The sequence below is a fragment of the Scophthalmus maximus genome, chromosome 7 (assembly GCF_022379125.1).
Source record: "Scophthalmus maximus strain ysfricsl-2021 chromosome 7, ASM2237912v1, whole genome shotgun sequence".
In the NCBI taxonomy this organism is placed as follows: Eukaryota; Metazoa; Chordata; class Actinopteri; order Pleuronectiformes; family Scophthalmidae; genus Scophthalmus; species Scophthalmus maximus.
Genome location: NC_061521.1, coordinates 3,236,903 through 3,258,169, shown reverse-complemented (window position 1 = coordinate 3,258,169; position 21,267 = coordinate 3,236,903). Strand labels below are relative to the sequence as shown.

The following is a 21,267-nucleotide window of genomic DNA, read 5'->3' as shown; positions in this document are numbered from 1 at the left end:
GTTTGACTCCAACAACGGGGGCAGCGCCAAACTGTCCTGCTTCTGCTCATCAGCTTCAGGACTGAAGCCGTGCTTTGACCCACAATGACCTCTGTAAAAAGGCATGTCCGTGTCGAACCTTTGAGGATTCTGATGTGTTGACCTCGTAGGCCGCACAAGTGTTGTAGATGCGTTGCCTTTCATTGTCATTGTGGAATTCCGTTTTTGGCCTTTGAAGGAAAAAACGAGTCTGATCTGGCGCCATTCTGTTGTTTTGTTTTTGTCGCGGGACATCACGAGAACGGAGAACAGGCCTCAGAGTGTCTCCAGACCAAACAGTTTGGGATGGAGGACATGCTGTGTCTCTTTGAAACTCTGAGGAAGGAGACTGGGTTCCTTTTAGAAAGCCCACGGGAATGTGTTTGGGAAAACCTGTGTGGGCCACTGGAATCTCCTCAAAGGGGACAGCACGGGTGCAGAGCCTTCACCATGGGTGAGAGGAACTGGGCTTTGTGATAAGAAATGCCATGGAAAAAGTGTATACATTGTTCACAGCCCAACACAGTTTTTGTTCTTCTTGGTCCTGTGACTCACCTCCAAGGTCTTTGGCTCACTGACCCCTTCTGGCTGAATGCCCAAAATGCCCACACATCTCTGTGGCGTTACATTTTATTTTCCACAAAGAAGTTATACATCCAAACTACTCTGCTGTTCTCATATTCATTTTCCCAAGTGCCAGAATTATATATATATATATATCATATAGTATTGTATTGTAGACAGTATGATTAAGATATATGAAATTGAGTATGAATTTATTTTGTGTATACTTTGCTTTATGCTTCCATTGTTTGTGAGTATAACTTTTCTAGGTCTGTCCACTTGTTTCATTATTCCCTTTTGTTGTTTTCTCCTTGTTTTTGTTTTCTTTACTTGTTCTGAATAAACACAATTCAAAAAATTGTATTGTATTGTATTATCCATCCATCCATCCATCCATTACCAATACCTCTTCATCCATTAAGGGTCTTTGCAGGGGGCTGGAGCCAATCCCAGCTGACATTGGACGAGAGGCGGGGTACACACTGGACAGGTCGTATTGTATTATATTATATTGTATTGTATTATTAATGTTCGTAAAAAAAATGGACTTTCGAGGGACACATTTCATGTATTGAATTGGTCACTTTGCCTTTTGCGCGGTTTGTCCCTCGCGAGCTTACGTACTCCCCAGCGTTGTTTCCATGGAGACTGAAGTATCTGCTAACCGCGACCTCGAGAAGACCTCGTCAAATTAGTTTTGCCGGAAACAATTGGGACGCAGGTGAACTTCACGACGACTAACGGTGGGAACCGAGGGTGAGAGTGAACCGCCGACGACGCTAACGTTTTTTCAAAAAAGCATGACGGACGCTAGTGAGCTGTGCGAAACAAGCATGCGGGAGCTAAACGGTGTGGTCGTCTCTGACACCGGGGAGACGGAAGAAGAAAGAGAGCAGGGGAGCCTCGCCTGGCCCGAAGAGACGGTGAGTGTGAACCGTGAGGCCGGAACACTGACACGAATTGGTCGAGTTAACATAACGCTGCGTTCCATTATACCTCGGAACCCGGATATCGGACCCCGGAAGTCGGGGTGGTGATTTTTCCCGACCTCCCGAGTCGGAGGGGCGTTCAAGTTGCAATTTCCGACTCGGGGTTCCGGAGTTTTTCTCACACTGACCATTACTGATGTTAGACAGCTAGTCAGTAGTGCTGGCTTCATTTGGTCCCCACAATCTAAATATAAAATCTTGTTTTGGTTGAGGTTTATTGTTGTTTTTTTAATTGCTGCTGATTCATGTTGTTTTATTGTTTTTTTTATTCGTATATTTATATATACTGTGTTATATCTAATGTGTATTATATGTCTTTTTTTTAATACTTCTTGCACTGCTTGGCACTGGACGAACAAAATATCGTCCCTTTTAGTATGTAAATGCACAAGTATTATTAAGGAGTATTATTAATTATTGGTTTTTTTGCAGTGAGACCAATAGGGAGTGGCAAGGGAGGCATATTCCTCCTCAGAAATTTGAGGGGGGAATTTAAAAAAAAAGAGTTATATTTAATGACAATAAAACACCATTCAGTTTGAGATTTATGTGGATTTATTGAATAAATATAGTGCAATTTCATTCAGGTAAACCAGCCCACCAAAGGAGTCTTGGAGGGACCTCCCTTGGTGAAAAAACAAACCAACAAACCAATCAGAATTAAGTTCATCGCTGTTGTCAGGTGGAATTCTGTATCCCCAACGCAGTAAAAAAATACATCAAAGTGAGGCTAGATGACTCTTGACCTTTTCGACCAATCAAGGAGCCGTGAGCGAAAGTGCGCTCTGCTGTATCTGCTAGTGGCATATGTTGTGTTTTTTTTTTAACATTACACTGACTTTCTGACAACAGGTGTCAGATGATATTCCACCATCTCTGCTCAGCTACTTTGAAACGTCAAAAAGCAGAGCGGCGGTTTGTGAGCAGTTCATCCTTGCAGAACTCGAAGGTACAGAAACCTGTCAGATGGTACTTATCAGACATGTTTATACTTCTAAAGCATCTTCGTTCCTGTGATAAAAAAAAAGAAGTGTGTTCAAGCTTCTGTATCGGCAGGATTGTTCTTAAACAGAGAGATATAGACGTAGCCTCTCAGATATGTGCAATGAAATAAGACGTCCAACGATCCTATCAAAGCGACTATGTTTCACAACATCTGCCTTTTTCTATGAACTACATCTCAGACTTCACTGCATCACATCACACCGAGGACACGATGGACTTTAATCATGAACTGGATAAGGACATGATGCAACTGAATATGAAGGTGAATGTCTTGTCTTGGGGTCTGGTCTCAGGTTTCTTACTGTATGACCAAACTACAACAGGCCCATCAAACTGTGGAAATGTGTGTGTGTGTGTGTGTGTGTGTGTGTGTGTGTGTGTGTGTGTGTGTGTGTGTGTGTGTGTGTGTGTGTGTGTGTGTGTGTTTTCTGACACAGGTTACTTGTGAAACAGAAAACGAGGAAAATCTCCTTACACCCAAAGAGGCAGAGGCACTTTTCTCTCACATCGTGCCCGTTTGTCCTGACAGCGAAGGTACAGTACACGTTTTAAAAAGTTTGGCAAAGATTTTCAATGGATGATGAAAGTCATTTTTTAAAATGCTGATTTTTCATGTTCATAAAAAAAACAAAAAACAGCCCATCATCATTGTCATTAGCAATTCCTGGACTTACCTGTCATCAAAGTAAAAATGACTCAAGAGGAACATTGAGAACATATTTTGGTGCCAAATAAAATCTGATACATTAGGTACTTATGACAGTTTGACAATATTAAAAAATAAATACCAAAGTTATCAAATGCAATGACGTGATGGTATTGTAGTTATCTGTAATATTACTTTCTGCATTACACTGAAACACCTCTGGTAATAGAACAGTTGCCCACAAGAGGGCGCTGTTGTCCTATTTGTCTGTTCTGATTCATGACTGTGGGATACAGTGAACATGTACACAATCCCACCTTTTGATAGTGTTGAAGTAATAGATAAACTTCTTTATGCATTATTACAGTAGTTTGTGTTGACTGCATTGTTTGCCATGGATGGCAACATGGAAAGCAGGGAAAGGAAATGACACGCTCATACGTAGCACTAGTAAATGTTCCTCCTCCTCGCCCGCTGAGCCGTTAAACGTTTGTACTTTTCACAGATGAGGCTGAAACGGACGAGTACATGGGGCGTGAGGGGAATCAGGAATTGGAAGCGAGGACCGTTAAGAGGTCGGCGAGAGAGGAGGAGATGAAGAGAAGCAGTGAGTCCCAGAGAGAACGGAGAGAGAGACGACACCGAGAGGAGACAAAGACAGAGGAGAGGAGGAGACAAATGCAAAGAGACTTCCAGGAGGAGCTGAACAAGTTAATGGAGGCAGAGAAGGTAAATCATTTAGTTGGCGTAATAATTCTTAATATAACATATGTAGGTTTTTTTTTTGTAGCTTTGTAACTTCACATTTTGAAGGATGTCTCATAATTGTCCTTCTTAAATGGGGAAAATTGAACCTGGTACTTGAAATATGTCTAATAATATGTTCATTTATTTGGGAAAGAGGTACTGTAGTCTGAGGAAACTGCTGCCTTGCTCAAGTGCTACTGACAAGGACAGTGCCTCCCTGTGTTTACTAAAAATGTCATGCTGTAGTGGGAGAGGGCATCCAAATTTTAACTTCTGGGATTTATAGCAATACAACAAGACAGATGTTTACAAATTAAGTTTTTTAGGCCAGTCATCCATCATCAAGTGTGCTGTGTGACGAAATATATCAAATATATTATGTTTCTTTTTTTTATTGTCTCTTTCTGTGTCCAGCGGCATCAGAGGGAAGTTGAGTTGATGGGGATGAGAGCTCAAGAAAAAATTGAACAGGAGTTTCTGCTTCAGCAGGTACGTCTGAATTTTCCACCAGACATCCAACCACAGACGGGGACTGTCAGTGTGGGTGGAGTTAATTATTTAGCTATAGGAATCATCTTAATTCATCATAATTTAGTCAATATTTAGTAGCCATTGTTATTCCTCTTTAGCTGAATAGTATTATATTCTAGTATTTGGGTTGTTTGTCATTTCATGTGAGTTATTTTATTTACTCGTAGTAAATTGTTTAAATGAAACGAGACGTGCTCGTTTTTGTAACTCAAGTGACTATTTTCACCAACCAGGAGTTGATCAGCAACTTACAGGAAAGAGTGAAGGAAGAGAGGAGGAGGAGAGAGGAGGAGGAGCAGAAGAGGATGAAGGAAGAGGGTGAGAAGAAAAGGAAGGAGGAGGAAGAAAAGAAGAAGAAAGAGGTGGAGGACAGGAGGAAAAAGGAAGAGGAGGCGATCAAGAGAGAAATGGAGAGAAAAAAGGTGCAGGAAGAGATGAGAAGGAGGAAAGAGGACGAGGAAAAGAGAAAAATTGAAGAAGTTAAACTCAGAGAAAAGCACAGAAGGAAAAAGGAAGAGGAGCAGAGGAAAAGGGAGGAAGAGGAAAAGAGGAGAAAGGAGGAAAAGGAAAGGGCGAAGAAAGAAGAGGAGACAAACAAGATACAGGAAGACATGAGGAAGAAGGAGGAAGAGAGAAAAAGAAAAGAAATAAGACTCAAGGAAGAGGAGACGAGGAGAAAGATGGAAGAAGAGGAGAGAAAACGGAAGGAGACTGAGGAGAAAATAAAGGAGAGGGAGAATAGTAGGGAAAGTGAGGGGGAGAAGGTGGAAATAAGGAAAATGAAACAAATTACGGCAAAGAAGACAATGGAGGAAGAGAGAGGGAGAAAAAATGCAGAAGAAATTGGACTTAAGGAGGAGATTAGAATGAAAGAAAAGGAAGACAGGAGAGACAGTGCTGAGGAAGATGAGAGAAGAGCGGAAGAGGCGAGGATAACTGAAGAACTTGAGGTAAGGGTGAATGAGGAGGAGATGAGGAAAAGGGAGGAAGAGAGAATAAGTGAGGAGGAAACAAGAAGGTTAGAGGTAGAGACATTGATGAAGAGGCAGGAAGAGGAAAACGGAGAAACCAGATTAATGCCACTGGAGGAAGAGGAGAAGAGGCTTAGTATGGAAGGCAGAGATAAAAGGAAGGAAGAAGAGAAAAGAACTCAAGGGGAAGAGCAGAGGAAATGGCGTGAGGAAGAAATGAGGAGGCGGAGAGAAGAGAAAACCAATATTCAAAAAGAAATGATGGATTGGGATGAAGTGTGTGAAGCGGACGACGGTAAGGCGGAACACCAAAGGGAGGATGCAAAAAGAAATATAGTAGCAGAGGAAGCCGTGAGAAAAAACCCTGGAGAAGACTCACAAACGGAGGAGAGAAAAGTCAAAGAAGAGGAGGAAAGGAACCACATTAGAGGGCGGGATACTGAAGAGGACGGGAGGCTGGACGTGCGAGAGAAGAAGAGGGGAAGTCACAACGAGAGCGAGAGCACGGAGAACACCGGACACTCCCCGACCTCACAGTTAGAAAGCGGCAGCGCCCCGAACCAGCCGAGCCCTGGCCCTGCAACCGGCGAGTCCACAGCCACCTGCTCACACACTCCACAACAGCTGCACCCAAACAACGCCACATGTGGGGACGCACAAGGTGCAGAAGTCACTCCTTGCACTTTGTCCGCCTCTTCACCCGCGTGTCTCCCGGAGCGCACGGAGCAGAGGAGACTGCGGTGGATGAAGGAGTGCATCCCGTGGTCCAAACCGTCCCCCCAGAACAAGAGCATGCAGAGGGGACGCGGCCGAGGCCGCAGGGGGCCGAGCAGGGCCGCCGGGGCCGGGGGTCTGCCGCCGCTCTGCCCGCAGACTCTGCTCCAGTCCGCAGGCCTCAAATCCCTGCAAGAGGTAAATGTTCAGCCACGACACAAACACTATTTATGATGAGTACATTTGAGGGGGATCCTACTGAGAAACTTTAAATAGCAGTATTAAAGAGAGCACTTTGTATTAGCAGTAGCCCATTTTTCTAGCTAGTCCATATTTGATATTTAAGATATTGATGACCAGAGCCGGCCCTAGCCTATATGGGGCCCTAAGCATAATTTAAATTGCTCACATGTATACACGTATATACACATAAATGCACATATATAAAGAAATTAGTCTACAAATTGGTCCCCTTATCAATATAAATATATATATATATATATACACACGTTATTGCAAGAAAAAATAATCATGTACTGTATGTATACATACATACAAATAAAAATTAACAAATTAATGTTTAAAAAATCCAAATATATACATAAATCCACATACACACATATATACACATATACATACATGCATATATATATGAGATGATATAATAATATACATATACACACACATACACACATATAATTAAGAAAATACTGGGTGGAATCTAGCTGTCCTAATATTTTCTTAGCTTATGGTTAGCTAGCTAACGTTAGCTGAAGATACCTCGACTGAACCGAAGGCTTGTTTGACGGCTAACTAGCCGGTGAATGTTTATGGTAAAACATTGAGAATAGTCATGAATGTCCTTTTTTTTGGGCCATATGGCTCGATCATGCCTTTAGTTACATTGGGCATGGAGGCCCCCCCAGTGGCCAAGGGGCCCTGAGCAGCCGCTTAGCTCGCTAATGCCTTGGGCCGGCCCTGATGATGGCTTAACCCTGTCTCATGTCACACGTTTTGATTGAACTCCTCGAAGTTCAGGGAAACCCCCCGAAACCTGGAGCAACCTCAGGCCTGTCTTTCAGGTTACCACGGTGACCCTAGAGGACTTGCCCGGCTGCAGCTTGGTAACCCTCGCTCAGTGTGCTCGCCTACGGTCCCTCACCCTCAGACGCTGTGGCCTTCGATCCCTGGAGGGCGTCAACCAGCTGCCGCAGCTCTGCCACATCGACGTGCAGGTGATTGTCCAGTCGATTTATTACTGATGCGATTGTTTCGATGTTGTGTTCACTTTTAAAAAAAATTGTATTTCGTTTTAGGAGAACGACATCTCGTTTGTGGACTGTGAAAACATGAGCAGTCTGAGAGTTCTTCGACTTGGCCACAACAAGCTGACGTCCATCCATGGTCTGAGTGGAGCGGACAATTTGGACGTTCTGGACCTCTCACACAACTGCATCAGCCGCATCGGTCAGAACTTTGATGAATCATTATATGTCCTATGAAACATTAACTTTTACGCTTGTAAAAAATGAAATAATAATAATGTTCGATTGATGTGAGGTCTTTGGACAGTGTTTGTGCAGTAACAGCCTGAGAGCACTTTGAGATTGCTTTTAGCAATGAAGAGTGCTCTATAATTGCAATTTATTAGTATTATTATTATTAGATGTAGCTCATCAAGCCTGAACTCCTTGCAAAGTCTGCAACACTCCACAAGAGGGCAGCATCTCCCTCCTTTTCAACTCTTTTCCCCTCAGTCCTCACTCAACGCAATCTGAATAATAATGTGATTTATTACTTAACTCACCCTGAGTCGTGGGGCTGAAGTCGTGAATATATATTGGCCAGGCAGGAGGTCAAACACACTGAATTGTACTTCGAGGCACTAAAGCATTCTGTTGTGACTCAACCTTTCAAAATTATACATACAAGTGGGGGCTTTTGGACGGTCTTATTTCAGAATTTTTTTTTAACACATGTGATTTGCTTGCTGCTCATATGACTCATTATGGGCTTTAAGTGGCTCTTCTTTTTTGTTTTGTTCCGTCCCCAGCTGGTCTGGAGTCTGTGAGGAGGCTGCAGTGGTTGTCACTGGACCACAACCAGCTGATCAGCACCAAAGGACTGAGGGAAATCTACACCCTCCTTCACCTGGACTGCTCGCACAACCACCTGGCCGGCGTGGAGGGTCTGGAAAACAGTGCCCTGCTCCACACGCTGGACCTGAGATCCAACAGCCTCACTGAGGTAACCACAGCAACAGCTGATCACTGAGCGCACTGGATCTCATCGTTCAGCGTTTCAGTTTTGTCAGAAGCGGAGCTGATTTATTTGTTTCAGACAGGCAAAGTACTCAAAAGACCTTATTGAGTTAAACTCACATTATGTTTTTGATTTCTGCTTAAAATAACAAGTTATTTTTTTCTTCATTTGTTTTCATCATGATGCAGAAGCAAAAGTATTATATTGTTAATTGATATTTACAATCACAAACCCACAAATTTAATTTCGGAGAGAGATGGGTGTGTGACGCTAGTCGGTGTGATGATAAACAGCAGACATCTAGCACGTGCGTCAAACCCACAAAACAATAAGCTCAGAAATGTAACAAACACATATGAGCTGATTTATTAAAATCCACAACACAACACGAGAGGCAGCCAGTTTGACCTTGATCAGATCGTAGATGAGTATTCTACTGTGAGAAAAACAACACGTTGCACAACATTGCCCCATGACTCTGCAATTCAATTTAGTGGCCTCATATGGAACACATTTTCATATGATTTCCTCGGGGGACAAAAAAACCAAACAAACCAAATTGTAAAATTTTAAAATTTTAGTAAATATACAATGCAACCTGATGTGACCACCTGCCGGTGACTCTGTACAGCATAAGGGGTTTAAATGTGTGGATGAAGTAAAGGAACACCACATTATACTTCAGTCCAACGAAATTACGCTTTTTTACCAATGAAGAATGAAACTAAATAGTAGGTGATCGGAAAGTGTTGAGGTTTAGTGTAATTTTGTACAAATCGTGGTGATGGCACACACACACACACACACACACACACACACACACACACACACACACACACACATATATTTCCACATCAGATGCACTAACTGAACTCTGTTCCTATTGGCGGACAGCACAACATTTACACTTTGAACAAGTTTTAAACTTGCATTTCCAACTGAAGCATGAGGTGTTTTTTTAATATACTTTTTCAATTTCATACAGGTTTCAACTGAACAAAAAGAGAGAAGTATTGTCATGTCAAAAGTACTCTATGGAAATGCTCCTCAGGCATCAGTTGGAAAAATTATCAGTTAGAATTTAGTAGCTGCAGGATAAGGCAAAGTCAAGAAAAAGAAAATGATACATGAAGAAAAAAAAGTGTATATGAGAAAAAATGTCATTAGTATAAAATATGTAAACGTCCTCAGTATTTCCAAAGACACCACTTGGTCCTTGATGAACTCCACTTTTAGCCGACACGAGCCGACGACTGTAAACACACCGGGACTAAAACGACTGACAGTGATGGACGGGGGTCATTCAGCTGCTGCCCCAGCAACAGCAGGAGCAGCGGCAGCAGCGGCGTGAGAAGTTAGTCTAACAGTGCCATCTGACCACTTCTCCCCGTTTGTCCCTCAGCCCCCGAGTCTTGACAACCACGTCCTCCTCAGAGAGCTGCAGCTAGACGACAACAGCATCTCCTCACTGCAGGGCCTGGCGCTCTGCTGGCTTCCCCTCATGCACCGCCTCTCTGCGGCGCAGAACAGGTACGTTTCCACCTCTCCTGCACTCGATATGTGTCTCTGCCTAAGGTCTGTTATTTTATGTGGTGGAGACACAGGGAGGGGGGGGGGGGGGAAATAACAGATACTGCAACTTTCTTTTTCTTCTGTAATTCAATCAAAAAATTTTAAAAAGGCAATTTGTTTTTTCGGGCGACACAAACAACGTTAACAACTTCAAACGCATGATTCCAGCAACACGGGTTCTGGATTTAATTGCTCACAACGATCTGTACCCTCCCTAGAATTACCTTCCTGCCCTCCATGTCGGATTTCGTCTCCCTTGCGAGTCTGGATCTCCAATTCAACTGCATGTCAGGTAACATGTTGCCTCGATTAAACAGACGATAGGAATCTCATTTCCTCTGCACAAAAAGCATGCAAACTCCTACTGTGTGTGTGCAACGTAGGCAAAATCAAATCTGTGTTGCTTCCCTTGTCTCTGTCTAATTTGCTGCCTTGTGTGAAACACTTTGCAACTTAGGTTTTGAAAATTGCTTTTACTTCTCTTAATTACCTGACAACGGCCTACTGTCAAATTCAGCGGTTTTCAGTGCAGTACACTCCGTCTGTGCGCACACAGACCTTCCACTCCACTCAGCCACAGATTGATTCCACTTGAGAAAATACGTTCCGATAGCTCGACGGTAAATTTAGTTGTGCCAAACATGCAGGCGTAATCACCTGTGCTTCCACCATTTTATGTTACGCTGCTGCAATGCAATGTTTTCAGTGTTTTTTTTCCGCCTGTCTCTCTCAGAACTGCACAATGTGTGCGAGAGCGCAGAGGGATGCCAGTTCCTGCGAGAGGTCCACCTCACCGGGAATCCTCTTCAGCAGGAGAGTGGCTGGAGGTGAGGTGAAGTCTGGGCGGAGGAGATATAGAGCGTGATTCACGGAAATAAATATTTTGTTAAGTAATCCATATGCCTCGAGCTTTTAGGGCACATCAGGCAGCAGCGTTGCGTTAAGGTGATTCGAGTGCACCCTCTGTAGAACCTGCCACACGGTTTCCAATCAAGATAGTATGATTAGAAATTTCCGAGGGTCTTTCTGGAAATTCTTTGGAAAAAAAAAAAGAGAGTTTCATTTCATTCTTCTGTTCTGAAATATAATTCGCCGTGATGGATGTTCAAAGGAACTTACCAGTGAAAAATTCCAGTATTTCTCTATCACACATTCGGTCTATTGGCTAAGATTGTCTAAACATTCCAGCAGAACGCGGGGCCTTCCTCTCCACTTCCCAGGATTTGCGCTGTGATCCGCGCCTGCTATTCGATCACCGCGACGTGCCACCGGCAGCTGCGCGCACGTACGTCGCCATAAGTACCCCTAATTCCCCAAATATTGACACGACAGAAAAATCAATCATCTTCTGAGTGTCCATTTGCTCGTTCACCTGCAGAGCCTGAACGTTTCTTCCCGTGTTAAGACAGTCGCAGTGAGTTATATGAAGAAAAAAAAATGCAATGATCACTTGTATTCTTCATTTTTTTTTTTTTCAGCCTCTCATAAGCAATGGTCTCAGCTGTTACAGCTTTGCAAAGTTACCCACACCCATATAATATCAGAAAATATATCCAAATTTTAAAAAAAACCCTATACTTTGCTGTCTCCTCAAAAAGGCCGTAATGTTGCAGTCTTAGAAAATGATTTCATGGGTTGTTTTCATAACAGGATTTAGGCTTTTGTGTGATGTAATAGGCGGTTTCATGAGACATTTTTTTGGACCTTTAAATCAGCGACATCATAACAGAGAAGAGTTGAATGTCAATTGCATGATATGAAACATTCATGCCTCACTGGCCATTTGGTTAAAGGATACTGACAGTTCCAGCAACAAAATAATGTTGATTTTTTAAAAATTTGTAAATGTCTATGTTTTGGTTGTTTCTTTTCTTAAAAAAAAAACCCCAAACCCTAAGAACACGAGTTACTTGTGGTTATTTTTTTCCCACCCATCCTAAGCCGTAACTGAAACATTACCTTTAATATTTGATTGAACTTTACTTAACCTCCTGTGCCAGTGGTGGAATTAACCCTCTGTATTCCACGCTCAGGCGCTGGCCCTTTCATCCCGAGCCAGTGATAACACCCGCTAAATTAGAGCACCAAAAGGCAAGTGCTAAGAAATTCCACTCCCTGTAGGCGGCTCCTGATCCTGCAGAAAACCCTGGGTCTGATTAATCAGGGCCGCTTGAGGAGCCCGTGTTTTGGAGGAAGTCTTCACTAAATGAAATACGGACTTGTGCTCGTACGGACTTAGAGGCCGGAGGATGAAGGAATGTGAGCCGAGAACAGTTTTCTCCCAGAAAGGAGGGAAGGGCGGCTGGATATTTATATCAATTTAGAAAAAGATTCAATTTGTCCGGCCGTAGTTAATGTAGATATAGATGTACGGAGAGAAAGAGATTCATGGCATCTAAAAAGTGTGAGTTTTTTGTTTTTGGTTAAAATGCGCCGCCGGTCTTGACAAAATCTCAATTTACGAAACCTCGACCCCCCTCCCAAAAAATGCTTTCTGCTTCAATTGTTGAGTGAAGTAAGAGTTGTCTTTCTTGGAACCATGAACCCCCTCCTCAGTTGTTTGATAAGAATCATCCACTGTAACCACCAAGAACTCATGGCATCGAATTGTTTTGCAACCCAAGTGAGCAAGAATTAAAAGGACCCATTTGGGCAGGCAGCTATGGACAACATGCCCGAGGGGTCGGAATCTAATCCTGATCTGTGTCAAAGAGACCAAGTGGGCCACATAAAAAACTCTATCCCACCGACAGGACACCAAACCCCATCCCTCTGCGGTCACGTCTCTGACCCAGGGTGGCGCTGGGGCTGGGAAAACCCTCCATGCTTAAGCGGGCTCACCCCTCATACATGAATCTGAATAAAATAAAGATACATAGAAAGTGCCTGAAGCACCAAGATTACTCGTTTACTTTGATTTTGTATCTTTGTTTCACAGGATTTAATGCTCTGCACTCTGCCTCATCTTTATTAGTTTCACAATCATTAGTTATGGTGCATAGAGTGAAGAGAACAGTTGAAAGTTATTGGAAAACTGAGCCTTTGTTTTAAAATAAACCATAGAGATCTACTCTCAAAAAACTTTCATAGCCATGCATTGGTAAAAGATATAGTATATATACAAGTGATACAATTTGGAATATTCACAAAAGCACACATTATGAGCTGGAGAAATGAAAGGTCTCGCCCTCAGCAGGTTTTTCTTCTTCGCTGGTGGCATGGCAGCACGACTTTAAGAGCATGGGGTTCATCTGGGAATTACATTTTGGAAAAACCCAAATGTTCATACTGTGTTTTAAAAACCTTGACTCCATAGCCCGAAAGCTTGTAATTTTTTTGTGGACTTTATCGTTGCTGGTCCCCAGTGTCCTGTAGAGTTTCCAGCTCCACATTTTCCCACTGAACGCAGACCACATTTAGCGTGCACTCCGCTGGTGGATGCTCGGCCGTCTGTTTCTCTGGCAGATAGTTGGGATTCTTCTGCTCGTACATCCTTAGCCTCAGGCAGCAGTTACCTCTCCCCCAGACTCATGAGCCGGTCGGGGCTTCCCTCCAGTTTGAGGGGCTAATACTACCCAACATATTCCATTTGGGAGGGGGTTTAATCCAAAGTTGCTGCGTAAACCACACTTTTAGACACTACACTATGAAGTTAAATTAGGTTAACGGTCTCAAAAATGGATTTAGATTGTAACGCCAGATTTATACTGGCGGATGAAGTTCAACAAATTGACCAAATCACTGTAAATGGATCAGCCTAGTTAGTCGAGAGGACAAAAAGTTCAATGCGCTTATGCATACAGCACGGCACGTACCACGAGCGGCCTCAGCGGGACCCAGACATGTTTTCTACCTGTCAGAATAAACCCTCCTGTATTGTAGCATCTTTCCGGCCTCTGAGGTGTCCGGTTTTGATAAGACAAGGGTCGTTTATGCAACAAGATGTGGGAGTTGAATATAGACTCATCAGTTAATAAATGATCAGCTTGAAATATAAAACGGAACAAAAACTGACTGAGAGTCAAATCATGCTGATACCCCTGGGTACAAGCCCGAGGGCAAAATCCAGTCAAGCCAGTCGAGCCCATTATGGCTTAGGTGTCTCGCCCGAGGACACAACGGCATGAGGTGCTAAGGGAAGTGGGGAATCGAACTGCCAACCTTCTAGTTAGTGGACGACCACCTGCACACCCCCGAGCCACAGCCGCGCAATGATTGCGATTCAAAATGCGGAGATATTGTGTGGAAAAATATAGTGCAGCAATAATCTGGTTATTTAAAAAGTCTGACATGCTAATGTGTCAGCAGAAAAGCTTTTACTAGAGGACAGATTTAAATATATTTGAAAGCCCCCCCCCCCCCCCGCAGTGGTAATGTTCACTTCTGCAGTCAATATATTATTCTTTTTTTGTGAAACAAATCTTTGGTAATATAAACCACATTGCTGGTTAAATACAAATTATTCACCACTTTTGTCCACTTCACTTGTATCGTAAGACTCTTTTTTTTGATATCGATGAATAACTTGAACAACGAGGCCATTAAAATGCGTCTTCAACTGGACTTTTAATCCCGTTTGTTCTCGTTCTTTTCAGGTCCACGCTGCAGAAGGCGGTGGCCGGCCTGAGAGCCATCGACGGCGAGGAGACAGACTCCTCTCCGTCGGCCCCCGCCGCTCGACGGGGCGGCTCGGCCTCGGGCAGCTTCCTAACGTTTTGTCAGGCTCAGCTTGAGCAGACTCGTGATTTACAGCGGCGGCAGCGCATGGAGCTCAGGTGAGAGAAAAAAAAATACTGACTTGCCCGTGTAGAAGTACGGTCAGTGAGTGAATTACTCAGATGACACCATTTTTATCATGATTATTTTCTGTTATACTGACACTAGGGATTAACTATAATGATTGTACATGCTTACATTATCTTTGCGTTGTAAAATTTAAAAAAAACTGATGGACTTATATAGTGAGGTATAGCAGCTCAGTTCCATTGCCATAGATAACTTAGTGTTTAAAATAACTTCCACACCAAATGACCTAAACATATGTTTCGGCTCAAGAGTGAAGCAGTTTCCTTTTTAAGTTTTTCTCAACAAAGATAAGTTCATTCATAAGAGGTTGCCTTGCACTTTTTTAAAATCGCCCTGTCAGACGGGCAGACATGAAGCCGTCAGGAATGTCAGCCACCGTCTTGTTATGTCTGATGCGCTGGGCGTAGTGAGCCTTAAGACAACGTCCATCTATTTTCCCAAGTCCTTCGATGTCACCGGACTCGGCACACATTGATGGTCCTGTGCGAGGCGGACCACCAGCACTCGAAAACCGGTGGTCGACTTTCTGCTTATCTTCGTGACCCTTCCAAATTACACAACACAAAAGATGAAACGTGGCGGCGGCTACCCGCGCGGGTCACACCAAGGACTCCCATGGCTCGGGGGGTTAGCGCGGCGCTCCCTTTACTTCACCCCTCGCTGTGTGCCCTCTACCCCTCTGGCCTCTGGACAATGAGCCATTCTGGGGCTTTGCAAGGACCAACACAGCCATTTAACCCCTGGCCTGACCTTGTGTCAGACTGAGGTTCAGGGGAGGTGAGAGGAGCGCCACACGCCAGTCCACTGGTGACTGTAAGGTGGGGAGACCATGGGGTTCAGGAGGGGTTTGGTTTCACAATATTTCTTTACTAGGTGTGGGTTAGAGGCCGAATACAACATTGTTCACAAAGTGCCTCTATGTCACACTCACACAATTTAATTTTGAGGAATTTAACTGAGCAATTAAAATCTATTTTGCTCTTTACAATCGCAGCAGATACATAAAAAAGTATTTATTTTTTTGCTTGCTTGATTTTTTATTCTTCTCCTGGCCACATTCTGTATTCTCCTTGGATTCATCACTTGCAACCCGAACAGTACAAAAAATATTTTTAGAAACAAGTCGAGGGTTAACTCAGAAAAACATAGAAGAGTCTTCCTATTTCACTAAGTGATTGGCCTTGAAAAATTAAGATTAAAACCATCCGCAGTGAAAGAATCCCTTGTCTCTGGCTTGGATGTTGGACGTGCTACGGACGTGCACATGCACCAACCCAACCTCTGTACTCTTACTTTCCACTTTAGGGCACTCTGCCTCTGGCCTTTGACATTGCCCATAATTTGGGGGCTACAAATGATTCTGTAAACTACTTCAAACAATACTCATATGTCCACATGTACAGCGAAGTCCCTGGTTGCTAAAATAGTTCATTCTGCCCAAATGAGCTGGTTTTAGTCCTTAAATGTGCTAAATGTAACCGAAAAAAAAAGTAACAAACACAGATTTTGCAAACTACACACGAGGTTAGTCACGTTGTATTTATTATTTTTCAGTCATGAACATATTATACTGCAGGTTTGCCAGTATAAAAAGGTTTTCCTGCTCTCTTATACCAGTGTTATACATGTTCATGATGACCCTGGAGTGAACCAGCAGGTACAGGGTGGAGGGGTCACTTGTGTCACAATCCTTTTGGACCCCCTCCCCCCCCCCCCGACTCCTCTCTCTCTTATCCCACTGACAATGAAGAGCAAGGTCTTTGTGGAGAAGAAGCCGGACTATACCTAAGGCTACTGGCCTTCCAGACTGGCTGAGTACTGAAGTGTCTCAGGCCCCTCAGGCTGGAGGATCGGGGTGGGGACGCGGGGAGCAGAGCCAAGCATTGCTAATAGATTCATTAAGTTTCCATTGAGGTGGCTTTGTAGTCAGTTTATCCCCCCAATGAAAGAGACATTATATGGTATTACAGGGGCACACAGTGCATGAAGGCAGCTTGTATACGCACATGCTCACCTCACCTCAGCTGAAACTGCCGTGAACAGGATCTATCTTTCAGAGAAATCCGATATTCCATTAATGTATGTTTCGATTTTTCTGTGTTGCAGAATAATTTATTGACTGAAATGAATATGCTGAGTAAGGCTTTACAGTATATTTACACCAAACTATTTCATAACTGTATGCCTCAAACTAAATTAATCCTACGAATTACAGACCTTAAAGTAAGTGATTTTAATGCAATACACTTTTTTTGTAAAGTTCAGCGAATATTTACCAGCTAGCTAGGTGTCGGATTTGTGTGTGCGCCGAAAAAAAATCTGGGTTTTCAGCCCAGCCTTGGCTCTGTAAATCGAAAACCCAAAAATGGTGCGGACCTCACAACACTGTGTGTGCAGTTTGTAGACATCACTCGTTGACACCTTAAGCGATGTGCTAGCGGGTGGTGCTGGACCTCCGCAGTTTTGGCCTAGCAAATGGTTAGCACTACCGGTCTCCCATTCCAGATGTCGTGGGTATTTTGATTCATGTTAAGCTAGCAAAGATACTGGTATCTCATGTGTGGTCTCTCGATTATAGCTATGGTTTTGGAAAATCTGTTTTGGAAACAAATCCATTTCCTTACTCCTGAAAGATTTTGAATTTAACATATATCTGTGGCTGCACTTGTGCATTGGGTTTGGCATTTTGTTGAGGGCTCACATCCAGTCATTTCCCTTGGCTGCATAGTCATATAGGAGAGTCTGTCCAGTCAACATGAGCCACTCCATACAGTAAATCCAATGAGTAGGCATGACTGTGATTTATGGGAGCTGGAGCTGAGATTGGTTGTTATTCTCATTTCATGTAGGTGGGTCACTATGGAGGCCCTGATGTGCTACAGTGGATGCAAATCTCCTAAACAGACTGTTTTGTGTGTGCGTGTTCACAGTAATGCCTCATCTCCCCTGGATGCTGTAAAGAGCTCCTGCCGACACTTCTCTGAGACTCTGAAGCTGGCTGTGGACCAGAGATTCGCCCACGAATATGGTGACACCGTTGTGTCTGCAGGCCAAGCCACGCTCGAGGAAACGGTGGACATGGACGGTGCCAGTGCCGAAAAGCTCGCTGAGCACTCGGAAATGAAGTCCGCTGAAAGAGTTCCACCAGTCTTTCCAAACGGCGTCAGTGTCCACTGCAGCTCCTGGAATTTAGAGGAGAAGTCACCTGCGGAGAGTGGGCTTGACACATTTGACAGTGTCGGATCCATTCAAAAGACAGGCCCTCACTCCCTGTCAACAAAGGAAGAATCAACTTCCTCCCATCTTGAAATGTCACCTGTGTCCGACCATCAAGACCTGGACCCCAGAAGGTAAATCAGCCACGATTGGCTGCTGCAACACTGCAAACCCCTAAAAGTTAAAGTGGTATAGCTGATGGATGGATAGTGTCCACCTCTGTTCATCCATTCCATCCAACGCTATGCTTTTGAAATCAAATCAATGATGATTAGCTGATTGCATCGAAAGCCTCCAAATGCCTCAATGGGACAACCCTAACCCAGCCTCTCTTTTTTTTAACATGATTATTTTTATGGCAGCTATAAGCATTTTATTAGTTTCACTTGCAGATCATTTGTCATCATCGAACCCTCCTCTGTTTGATTTACAGCAGGAGACGTTGAGCATTCTCTTCATTTTAACACGCAACTTCATCATTAACACTGCACTATCTTTGGGAGGACAATAGATCTTTGATATGAAGGGTGGCTCTGGACAGGCTTAAACTCCTGCTCTCCAGATGTCTGCTCAGGAATACGTTTATGTTTCGAATGGTGCTATGACATCACATATATCCATGTCTGTGTGTGTGTGCATGTGTGTGTGTGTGTCCGGAGCAGCACAGCAGCAGTCGTGATTCAGCGGCGGTGGAGGAAATACAGACAGAAATGTGGGAACATCAGCAGCCCCCCCACAGCTGAGGAGGAAGGTGGAAGAGGAGGAGATAAGGGAAAGCCAGAGTCAACACCTTCTTGTGTTGACAGGAGCGCTGTTGGCCAAGTTTACGCAGCAACCATCATCCAGGTACAACTGTCGGAAGTCTGTCAAATATCTGGACGTTTTTGTCGTCTGACTTACAGAAGGTTAAAGGGGCAGTAAGCGATTTTGGAGAGGGCTTGTCTCTCTCTTTGTAGTTGTTGTTGTGATTTGACTGCTCTGGCCGGGCTGTGAACCCGGGACCTCGGTATGGGAGACCGTCACGCAAACCACTAGGTCAAAAAAAAACAACACAGAGTTGCGGAACCACCCGCGAAGCACATCTCTTAACGTGTCGACGAGTGATGTTTACAAAATGCGCTCGCAGTGTTGTGTGGTGCGGTCTGCACCATTTTTTGTGTGTTTGATTTACAGAGTCAGGGCTGAGCCGATAACCCCGTATTTTTTTTCGCAGCACACGCAGAACTGACAGCTAGCCGACCGTGATTTTTACAAAACATGTCTTGCTTTAGAATCGCTTACTGCCCCCTTCAATTCCAATGAGTAGAGTCATACTATGTATACTGTGGCAGAAACTTTGTCAGTTGCCTTTCTTACTGTGCATTAAGTATTTTTTTTGCTTGCCAATTTGCCCATTCCTGCAAGTTCCTCTGCCAATCCAGACTATGTGGAAAGGATAACGTTAGGCTGGGCAATTTGTCCCAAAGGTACAAACTCTCTGAGCAATTTCCCACTGCCACAGACCCTGAGCTGGTAAAGGAGACTAAAGATTCAGCCGAGTGTGACTCCATTATTGTGGTATTTGAATTTGATGTATTGGTAAAAATGATGTATTAATTCACTAAATTCTATTCACCCATCAGGTCAGTAAGTAAGTCCATCATGTACATGGTATATTTCTCATACATACTACTATTTTTCTCGTTACCTGCTAGTTAAAAAAAGGCAACATTTGCTAGCCTAACTGCTATTCAGAATAGATAATAGACTGTGTAAGTTAAAACCCCGCCAGCTACAGCTAGACTCTTCCAGTGTTGTGGCGGAAGGTCAAAGTCACTTTCACACAGTGGGTAGCTGACAGTGTCCAACTTTCACCTCACACATCCATCCTCAGGCCTCATACGTGCTATGGCGGCTTATTCAGCTAATCCCCTGCACAGGCGTGAGCTGCTGTTCTAAAAAACATGCTACTCAACACTTCTCCCAAATCCCGTCTCAACCCAAAAAAGTGTTTGATGAGTCCTTCAGGGTCTGTCTAAGGTAGGAGGGGGGGGGGGGTGTCACCGGTGTGGTAAAGTAGTGTGTATGCATGTTGGGGTTGTGATTAATCAGATTCCCAAAAAATGTGGAATGAAGAGTTCTAGGATTCCTGCTGTTGGCGGAGCTTGAAGTAAAGTGTGCCCCCCCCCCCCCCCCCCCCCCCCCCCCCCCAGCCCCAGCCCATTGGGAATTGGAGGATTTAGAGGCACACTGGAACTCCATTTGTCTCGGAACGGCCCGGAGTCACGCAGAGTTCAGACAGCAGAACGCTCAGCAATTAAAAGAGGGGTTAACATGTTTTATCTCCCTAATGGGATAACACACAATATTTACTTTTGCTCCATGATTCACGGAGACCATTCTTTCTGTTTCTTTCTCCGGGTACCTCCAGGCCTTCTGGAGGGGCTCCGCTCTGAGGAGGAGGCTCGCATCTGCCCTGGCCGCTGTCACGAGCTCCGACAGCGGAGAGGACGGAGCCTTTGAGGAGGTAGACGTGGATGGATTTGACTTTGATGAGGTATGCGCACAAGTTCGTGTGTTGTCCACTGCCATGGTTTTAGTAATCCCCCAACCCATACCCCTGCAGGCACACCAACCTGCACAGATGCATAGATACAGCAGCCACTCGCCCCAACAAACATTTTCGCAGTACACACATAAACCAGCACGTGCAAAAATCTGCACAGATCCATGAATCGACACTGACGCGTGCACAAATGCACAAAGACCTGTGCATACATTAGTTTTTTAAAAAGATAGAAAACTAGAACATGAACCAGCAGACAAGCAAATTTGGACACGTAAAACACAGCAGTCAAAATTATGCACAGAAAATAATCTGTAGGTTCACCATATGCATACACACATCTACAAACTGTCCACTCTAACCTAACACAGAAATCCCTTCACTTTTATATATTATATACACTACATGTCATGTATTGTATACAGTTTTACATGTTTGAGTCTATACTGTATATACTACAAAAACGTTAAAAAAATATATATATTTTATTTCACCAAGGCAGCACTGGAAATACACTGGAGATTGCCGCTTTCTGAAGACTCATCTTACCGCCATCCTCCTGTATCAGAGCAGCCGCTTCGTCTGAAGGTGAACAACTACTTACCTTAAGACCTGATGGGCTGGTATTATAGGGAATGTGGCCAGTGAATTCTGGGATTTACCAGCGCCTGTGTGATGTCA

The 21,267-nt window shown here is 43.9% G+C and overlaps 1 protein-coding gene across 3 annotated transcripts in view; it reads left to right on the top strand.

The window, feature by feature from the left end:
- Positions 1–1,191: 1,191 nt before the first annotated feature.
- Positions 1,192–21,267, top strand: part of lrriq1 (leucine-rich repeats and IQ motif containing 1) — a 34,678-nt gene continuing 14,602 nt past the window's right edge. Inside the window, exons 1-18 of one of the 3 annotated variants that reach the window (XM_047333357.1) lie at positions 1,192–1,505; positions 2,424–2,520; positions 2,756–2,838; positions 3,014–3,110; positions 3,728–3,951; positions 4,384–4,458; positions 4,734–6,383; positions 7,268–7,420; positions 7,502–7,652; positions 8,239–8,432; positions 9,850–9,977; positions 10,238–10,311; positions 10,753–10,846; positions 14,615–14,794; positions 17,756–18,175; positions 18,704–18,887; positions 20,452–20,577; positions 21,085–21,174. In XM_047333357.1, the coding sequence (XP_047189313.1) occupies positions 1,383–1,505; positions 2,424–2,520; positions 2,756–2,838; positions 3,014–3,110; positions 3,728–3,951; positions 4,384–4,458; positions 4,734–6,383; positions 7,268–7,420; positions 7,502–7,652; positions 8,239–8,432; positions 9,850–9,977; positions 10,238–10,311; positions 10,753–10,846; positions 14,615–14,794; positions 17,756–18,175; positions 18,704–18,887; positions 20,452–20,577; positions 21,085–21,174 (4,143 nt within the window). In that variant the 5' untranslated portion in view covers positions 1,192–1,382. The remainder of the gene's footprint in view (positions 1,506–2,423; positions 2,521–2,755; positions 2,839–3,013; positions 3,111–3,727; positions 3,952–4,383; positions 4,459–4,733; positions 6,384–7,267; positions 7,421–7,501; positions 7,653–8,238; positions 8,433–9,849; positions 9,978–10,237; positions 10,312–10,752; positions 10,847–14,614; positions 14,795–17,755; positions 18,176–18,703; positions 18,888–20,451; positions 20,578–21,084; positions 21,175–21,267) is intronic. The other 2 variants (XM_035642802.2, XM_047333358.1) reach the window with 2 other exon arrangements.